This window comes from Dendropsophus ebraccatus, chromosome 4, assembly GCF_027789765.1.
Source record: "Dendropsophus ebraccatus isolate aDenEbr1 chromosome 4, aDenEbr1.pat, whole genome shotgun sequence".
Taxonomy (NCBI): domain Eukaryota; kingdom Metazoa; phylum Chordata; class Amphibia; order Anura; family Hylidae; genus Dendropsophus; species Dendropsophus ebraccatus.
The window spans coordinates 118,417,480-118,425,733 of record NC_091457.1 but is presented as its reverse complement, the minus strand read 5'-3'; the positions used below and the strand labels follow the sequence as shown (position 1 = coordinate 118,425,733).

The 8,254-nt window shown below is 42.4% G+C and overlaps 1 protein-coding gene across 1 annotated transcript; it reads left to right on the top strand.

Annotated features, from left to right (window-relative positions):
* The first annotated feature begins 255 nt into the window (after positions 1-255).
* Positions 256-1,799, top strand: GPR27 (G protein-coupled receptor 27). Its single transcript, XM_069968770.1, has one exon. It carries the CDS (start codon positions 281-283, stop codon positions 1,391-1,393), a length of 1,113 nt encoding a protein of 370 aa, XP_069824871.1. The 5' UTR covers positions 256-280; the 3' UTR covers positions 1,394-1,799.
* Positions 1,800-8,254: the final 6,455 nt, after the last annotated feature.

The window sequence follows — 8,254 nt, the reverse complement described above, 5'->3', positions numbered from 1 at the left end:
AGTGTGAGTCTCCAGCAGCCCAGTGTAAGTCTCCAGCAGCCCAGTGTGAGTCTCCAGCAGCCCAGTGTGAGTCTCCAGCAGCCCAGTGTGAGTCTCCAGCAGCCCAGTGTGAGTCTCCAGCAGCCCAGTGTGAGTCTCCAGCAGCCCAGTGTGAGTCTCCAGCCCAGTGTGTGCCGCTGCTGCTGCTGAGCCTTCACCTTGCTCGTCTATTGTAGCCGATCCTGAGCTGCTGCTGCTGCTTCTCCCGCTCTCACATGACTGGCAGGCAGCGGCTGTCTCCATGGCTGCTCAGGAGCTGCACAAGAGCAATGCCTCTCTCCTCCCGCCTGACATCAGCCCGGGCTCGGTGGCTAAGCTGGCATCCCTGGGCATCATCGCCTGTGTCAGCCTGCTGGGTAACCTCGTCTTTGCCTTCCTCACCCTGAGAGACAAGAGCCTGCAGCGGACTCCCTATTACCTGATGCTGGATCTGTGTGTCGGGGATTTCCTCCGCTCTTTGCTTTGTTTCCCTCTGGTGCTGAAATCCATCAGCAGCGGCTCCCAATGGACGTACAGCAAGAGGAGCTGCCGCATTATGGCCTTCGGAGCGGTCCTCCTGTGCTTCCATGCTGCCTTCCTGCTGCTGTCCATCAGCCTGACCAGGTACATGGCCATTGCCCACCATAGGTTCTACTGCAAGAGGATGACAGGCTGGGCTTGCATCCTGATCATTGCCATGGCATGGGTCCTGTCCATGGCTATGGCACTACCACCTGTCTTTGAGGTGGGCACCTACAAGTTTATTAGAGAAGAGGATCAATGCACTTTTGAGCATCGCTATGTGAAGGCCAATGACAGCCTGGGCTTTCTTCTCATGCTGGCCTTCATTGTGGGGGCCACACACTTTATCTATATGAAGCTGCTCTTCTTTATATATGACCACAGGAAGATGAAGCCAGCTCAGTTGACTCCAGCCATCAGCCAGAACTGGAGCTTCCATGGACCTGGGGCTGCTGGGCAGGCAGCTGCCAACTGGATTGCAGGATTTGGAAGAGGCCCAACACCCCCCACTTTGGTGGGCATGAGGCAGACCACTCAGAGCCAGATCAGGAGGCTTCTGGTGCTGGAGGAGTTCAAGCTGGAGAAGAGGCTCAGCAAGATGTTCTATGTCATCACCTTCCTATTCCTCCTCTTCTGGGCCCCTTACCTGGTGGCTTGCTATCTTAGGGTCTTTATGAGGTCTGCAGCTCTTCCTCAGGGGTATCTGACTGTGGCAGTGTGGCTAACGTTTGCTCAGGCTGGAGTCAACCCCATTGTCTGCTTCATGCTGAACAAAGAGATCAGGTTGTCTCTGAGATCTTATATACCTTGCAGGAACACTCAAACACAAAGGGAACCCTATATTGATACATAACATCCCAGCATGCCTCTGGGGGATGTTTGGTTTGGCCAGGAGGGCAATTATATTTCATTATGCCAGGAATGATTGGGGAAGATAGTTCCACCCATTACCCCAACCTGTTCCATTTGTGATTCATTGGATGACATGATGCTGTGTTGCCTGGGTACTGTGCCAGCATTGGTGGCAGACAGTAATTTATTTAGACTGTGTGGCTGTTGTAGTGCGGCAGGTGACGGAGCTGTCAATCATTTCTTTCCTGGAGGGATACTCATTATGATGATGGGGGTTGCAGGCTGCAGCTAGACTACAGGGTAGCAGGAAAAAAAAGACTGGCTACATCCTAGGTAACCATAGGAACATGATACATTTACTGCATTCATCATTATATGGTAATAGCTTTGGCATCCTGTTGTGGGGGAAAGTACAGGCATGAGCTGATAATTGTTTCCTTATTCACAGTCAGGGAAGGGGGGTGGGGGGTATTAGAATTATTGGAATTCTATTCCATATCTATCATCTATTTCTGTGCCTATATATCATGTCTATTGCAGATCTATCTATCTATCTATCTATCTATCTATCTATCTATCTGATATCTATCTCCTATCTATCTATCTATCATGCTTGATAATGACCCTGTGAGAGGGTGGAAACGTCGCATCTCTGTATTTTTTACATTTTTTGTAATAAATATTTCACCTTTTCCACGTATGCTGGTGTGCTGCGGAATATCTGTGTATAGATAGATATATCTAGATATATCTATCTATCTATCTATCTATCTATCTATCTATCTATCTATCTATCTATCTATTATCTATTTATCTATCATCTATCTATCATTTATTATTTATCTGTTTATGCATCTATCTACTGCATTCTCTCTCTCTCTTTCTCTCTCTCTCTCTCTCTGTATGTCTCTCTTTATTTCCATCCATGTATTGTCTATTTCATCTCTCCAATCCATATTTTCCTATTGCATATTTATCTATCCATCCAAGCAACAATCCATCTATCCCATATCTACCTTCCTGTGTATATCATATATAAGGATCTTTGTGATATATCATTAGTACCTTTTCTATTTTTTCTGCTTTAATCGTTTGTTTTTATTCTGTGCAGTATGAGAAAAATGTTCTCATATTCCCTATTTTCTGCATGGAAACCATCAGCAAGCTGCTGGTAATGGATAATTTATTCTTGTTTTAAAAGCCTACTACACTTGGTCAAATATATCAATGTCACCAATGTACCAATGCTGGCATACATGTGTAGTGTGTGCAGATGGGGCGCACTACACCAGCCTGTACCTCACCAACCATACTTCATTGCTACATTGCAGAACAGAAAACTTTTTCTCTTCACACTTTGCACCAACTTGAAAATGTCATCAGTGTTTAAAAATTGACCCTGACACAGTATGAACCCTGTGCAGTGCAATATGGTGCCTCCATGGGCCATAGAAGCACTGCTGTATTATAATATGAAAAGCAAGATTTCACAATAGTCCATGTGTAGCATATATTTAAAGGGACTGCACAGTCTTGAAGGGGGTGTCCACTTTATTGCCCTTTTCCTGCCCTTTTCTAAAGCTAATCTTGTTACTTTATTGTTCTTTTTACCCTCACAATCTTCTCCTTGCTTCCTTTGAGTACATGGCCTGGTTAGTAAGGTGCCCCCTGATGTATTTGTCCAGTTGTGGGCTTAAACCTTTCTCAGTACTTTTTGGTAATGCGGCTTGCTATTTATTTTCTTTAAAGTGTACCTGTCATGATGGACTGCTTCTGGATCAGTGGCGAGATCCTCTGGTAATCTGGTAGTTTGGGTCTCCATGGATAAGGAGATACAAGGAGACCATAGTGTGCGGGTCATGTGCATTGTGGTTTCATTGCATCTCCATTTTCACTGAGACCTAATCTTCTGGATTAACAAAGGATCTTGCCACTGATCCAGAAGTAGTCCGTCATGACAGGTACACATTAATGACAGTGTTATAGATCAGCTCTGATCTATTAGTGTACCTCTGCTGTATAATCAATGACTGCAATTTAGCTCTTTTATCTATTGGAGTCAGTGGATAAAAGTTATCCTTTTATCTTATTAAAGACTTAAAGGGAATCTATCAGCACCCAGGCCATACCTAGGGTGCTGACAGTGTGCTGTAGCTGGCAGTCCCCTAGTAAATATGGTACCTTTTAGCAATTTATCCTTGCAGTGGATTATGCACAATCCTACTGTGCAAGTTATCCACTCAATTTCAACAGTGTGTGAACAGAGCCTTTCTTTGGTTTCAATCTACTCCTGGTTTTGGTTGCAAAATACTGAGCAAATATACTGTGTGGGAACATAGCCTTAAAATGATACAATAATGAGAAAAAAAAATAAAAATGAATAAAGACCTCTCTTTCATTTCCATCAGAGGATTTGAACCAGACAATGAACTGCTGGCAGGTATCTAGACAGGTGAATTACCCTCCAACACATTTGGGGTCAGAGATTCAACTAGACCTGGAGTGTTTCTTTCAGACATAATCTGCCTACAGAGGACTGATCTGCAATCAGAGACACTGGCTGACAGCTGAGCGAGCAGGAGGCCAGTCAGCAGAGGTTATTCATGAAGAAGAGGGAGGAGGAAGGAATGGTGAAGCGTGCCAGAGTGTGGTTCTTTGACACTTCATTACAGTAGGATTGTGCATAATCTACTGCATGGACAAATTACCAAAAGGTACCATGATCACCAGCTAGGGCTCGGGTGCTGACAGATTCCCTTTAAACTTTTGCCCCTGCCTACCCCATTCTTTATATTGAAGCTCTGCCTTTTCACATTGTCAGCTTTGTGGTGGCACAATCCACCATAAACTCATTGGGAATTCGGTGCTTGACATGCCTGAATTAGAGGGGAACCTGGAACAACATTTAAAGGGAACCTGTCATTGTTTTCATGCTGCCCGAACCACGAATCACTGGGTGGTCCCCGGTGGCTTCTCTCGACCCCAACAACCTTGATTGATAGATCCCTTCTTGTTTGGTAATAGGGAGAGACCTAACAATCAAGGCCAGCAGGTCATGGAGAAGCCACCATGCACTGCCCCATTGCCTTTTGATTCAGGCAGCATTCTGATAAATTAAAGATTTAATTTATCATGAGCAAATATAAACCCATGGATATTATATAAAGCCTTGCCAGGTATACAGTGCCCACATTCCAATATGTTATATTAACCCTTTCCCCTCAAGAGTGATGCAGGTTGTATACTAACCTGATATTTAGCTATGTAGGGAAAGAACATGTTAGGATTTGTGGTGCTATAACCGGCAGTTAATAAAAGAGTAAAATATTTAAAGCTTGTGAATATGGGTGCCATAAAAAAATATATGTACACTTCTATGTAATGTGTAAAATTTTATTCGTGTATGTGAAAAAATGTATTAGGGCTACTTTAACCCAGTCTACAAATTACGTAGATATCTATTGCAAATATACTCAGTGGTATTGCCCATAGCGACCAATCAGATTACAGCGGTCAGAAGAGGAACACGGTAACCTGAAGGTTTGTCATGGGCAACTCCTCCACTTGTTTACTGCACTAACTTTTGTACAACTCCCTCTGGATGAGGGTATTTAGAAGGCATAATGTTCATCTCAAAGATGTAAATTGGGAATTGTCATGGTTTTCATCGAGTGATCTCATTGTGCCATAACCAGCTGCCTGCATAACGTTTACATTTTACAGCATGTACAATGCAGACTTTATACAATATTTTGTATGGTATACTGTATATTAACTCTGTAGTCTACAAATCATGTTGTAACATAGCTATGGCAAGAGAAGGGCTTACACTCCCTGTTGCCAAACATGGTACTGCAGCTTTTCCTTTTTTATATATAATTTGGGAACAGTTGCTAACATTTCTATTACTAAAGCTGCCGTTATGTCTCTATAATATAAGCAGTCAAGGGTGAATGTACCATAGAGGCAACCTTGGCAGCCACTACAGGTGTCATGGAAATGGGGTTCTGAGTTAGTATGGCCCCAATCCCCCTCCACATGAGTACTATTAGCTTGCATTGGGATCATCTTCCAGCAGGAATGAGGACATGTCATACAACCCTTTCTTGAAATGGCCTGTTGGAGTATAGTGTAATTTCTAGTCACTGTTAATTCTCTTTCCTGTAGTCTGAAGAAGCAGCACATAGGGGTAGGGGGGGGGGGATAATGTATCTTTCTGCAATGATAGGATAGATGGTAAAAAGCAATAAAGAGTTAAGTTCCCCGCCTATAAGGCCCTATGCTGACCTATCCTCCCTGTGTATTTTTAACGATCTAGGAAAAACAAAACACCAAGACTCAAGGTATGATGCATCATCTTTTAATAGGGAGGGTTAGTTTGTGCTGCTGCTTCAGACTACAGGAAAGAGAATTTACGGTGAGTAGAAATAACACTTTCCCTTACGTCCTAAGTAGCAGCACATAATGGGTATATAGCACGATCTTATAAAGGGTGAGAGAATCATACAGCAGCCATGAGAACCGCTGTACCAAAGATTGGTTACCCAGAGGTTCTAATGTCCAAAAGTATAGAAGACCCAAAATAAATCCCAACCATGTGGAAAAGAAGAACCATTGGAAAGAGAGCAGAGAAGCACACATATGCCTGTTTCCTGCTCACCTTCCTACCACCTGTCCCACAAAAAAAAACACAGGAGGGCTAGGCCAGCATAGGGCGTTATAGGCAGGGCAATTAACTTGTTATTGCTTGTTACCAAAAGAAATGATCGAATCACTAGGAAATTTGTTTCGCAAAGTTTGCAAATATTCACACGAATTTGTGAATATTCGCGAATTGCATACAAATGAATTTAATTAAAAATAGTGGCGAGCGAACATGTTCGTAAATGTTCATATGTGCGTACCAAAATGCTGCTAATTGTTTGTGTTTGCTACGATACGAACAATTTGTTTGATGATTGGAATGGTTATAACATTCATTTTAGAACATCACGAGGTTTATCTTGTGATGCACACAACTGTGTAATACTCACAACTGCGTAATGTTAGCAACTGAGTAATATTCGCAACTGCGTAATATTCGCAACTGCCTAAATATAAGCTAATATGTGCGGTTGCTATTGCAGCTGCCTTGTTTAGCATATTTGCGAAGTCAATGGGGCAAATTCGCAAATCGCAACGGGGCGAATTAAACGCTGATTTGCTGCGAAACGGAATTTGTCAGATTCACTTTGCTCATCTCTAGTTACCATCTGTCCTATCATTGCAGGAAGATAGAATCTTCCCCCCATAATGTTCTGCTGCTTAGGACGTAAGGGAAATTGTTGTCGGGGAGCGACTAACAAAGAGCTGACCTCACTCTGGCAGACCCATCCCGACCATGTATTACATTGAAGTATATTCAGTTAAAGGGTTGGGATATAATATTAGATTTCCTCTGCAGTAGAGGCCCAGTATCTTCTTAGTGCACCCACTTACTATAGAGCTTGTGGTCTGTACCAGATTGTGTTCCCATCTTGATTCTTTCTATGCTTGGTTCTATCTATGTGGGCTGACTCTTGCTAATTCCCAATCTAAGTACTCAATATCTGTAGGAATACAATACACTTAGCCTTTTATGGTGTGACCTGTCATGGATTTAGAGGGGATCTTTATATAGTTATGTGGGATTCCTTTGCTGATGATATACATGTAAAAACTTGTAAATACTAACGTGGCTCATTGCAGAGGAGATTTGTGTATTTTCTTCACTTCTATGCATTGTTATACTGAATGCTTGCCTCATCCCCTTGAAAATCTTTTTAGCTGAACCTTTTTGTATAAAGACTTGGAAATACAAAGTTGCAATTTCTTTCCAAATATGAAAATTTTAAAGATGGAAACAATTTTTGAAATGTTAAAAAGAAATCTTGTTACATTTTACTTGTGATGTGCGCATTTCATATTTCCTTGTTTTCAATAAACCTATTAAAAATAAAGTCATTCAAGGGATTCTTTTTTATGAAGACTTGGCTGGATCTTGTCTCTGAGTTCTAGCCCTGCCCCCTAAGTGATGTCACTATCTCTGACCAGCCCTCCTGCCTACATCACCATCTCCTATCTGTCTATCTATCTATCTATCTATCTATCTATCTTTATTGGGACATTTAGGAAGAGTGAAGTGTGTTTACAACATGCTGCTTCCTGCTGAAAGATCCAGAGTCGGCAGGGAATAAATGCTGCAGATGCTTCATCCTCACGGTGCAATAGCCTGCAATAAGATGCTCTGCAACCACTTTGGCTGGGGAACTGGCAGGAATGATGTGGGAGGGGAGTAGGCAGGATGGGAGAACTGTGATGAACAACGGGAAATTTAAATAGTGAGCAACTGCTCAACCGGGATGTTCAACCAGGAAATACAGAACTAAGATCCCCAAAACAAATGGATTTTTTGTAGTTGCATAACTGGGCAGAGCAGATATATAATGCTATCAGTTTCTAAAGCATGGTTATTTATTTATTTTTTTTACCAGATGTTGGAGTATTCCTTTAAGGATCCATATTCATTATACCAATTTGTTTCAGCTGAAACATATCATTGATGATTTATGATCATAGTCCTGCTCCTGATATATGTAGGCCATTTGTCAGAGAGTCATAGTGGGCACCCTCTCTCTAATTCTTTGGCCTGGCAAGCATAGATCATGTTACAGAGTATTCATGGGCCCTGGCATCTGCCCAGGTTTGCCTAGTGTTGATGCCAGCCCTTATGAAACCACATGTGACTAAGCATTTCTGACTGTATCTGGTGATAGGTTTCCTCACCTTTGATCCCAAGTAATCTGATTAAAAAAATGTTTTGGTCTGTTAGTCAGTTGTAACC

Bases quoted from the DNA above. Each gene is read 5' to 3' on its own strand.
- GPR27 (XM_069968770.1), top strand. From the start codon at position 281: ATGGCTGCTCAGGAGCTGCACAAGAGCAATGCCTCTCTCCTCCCGCCT.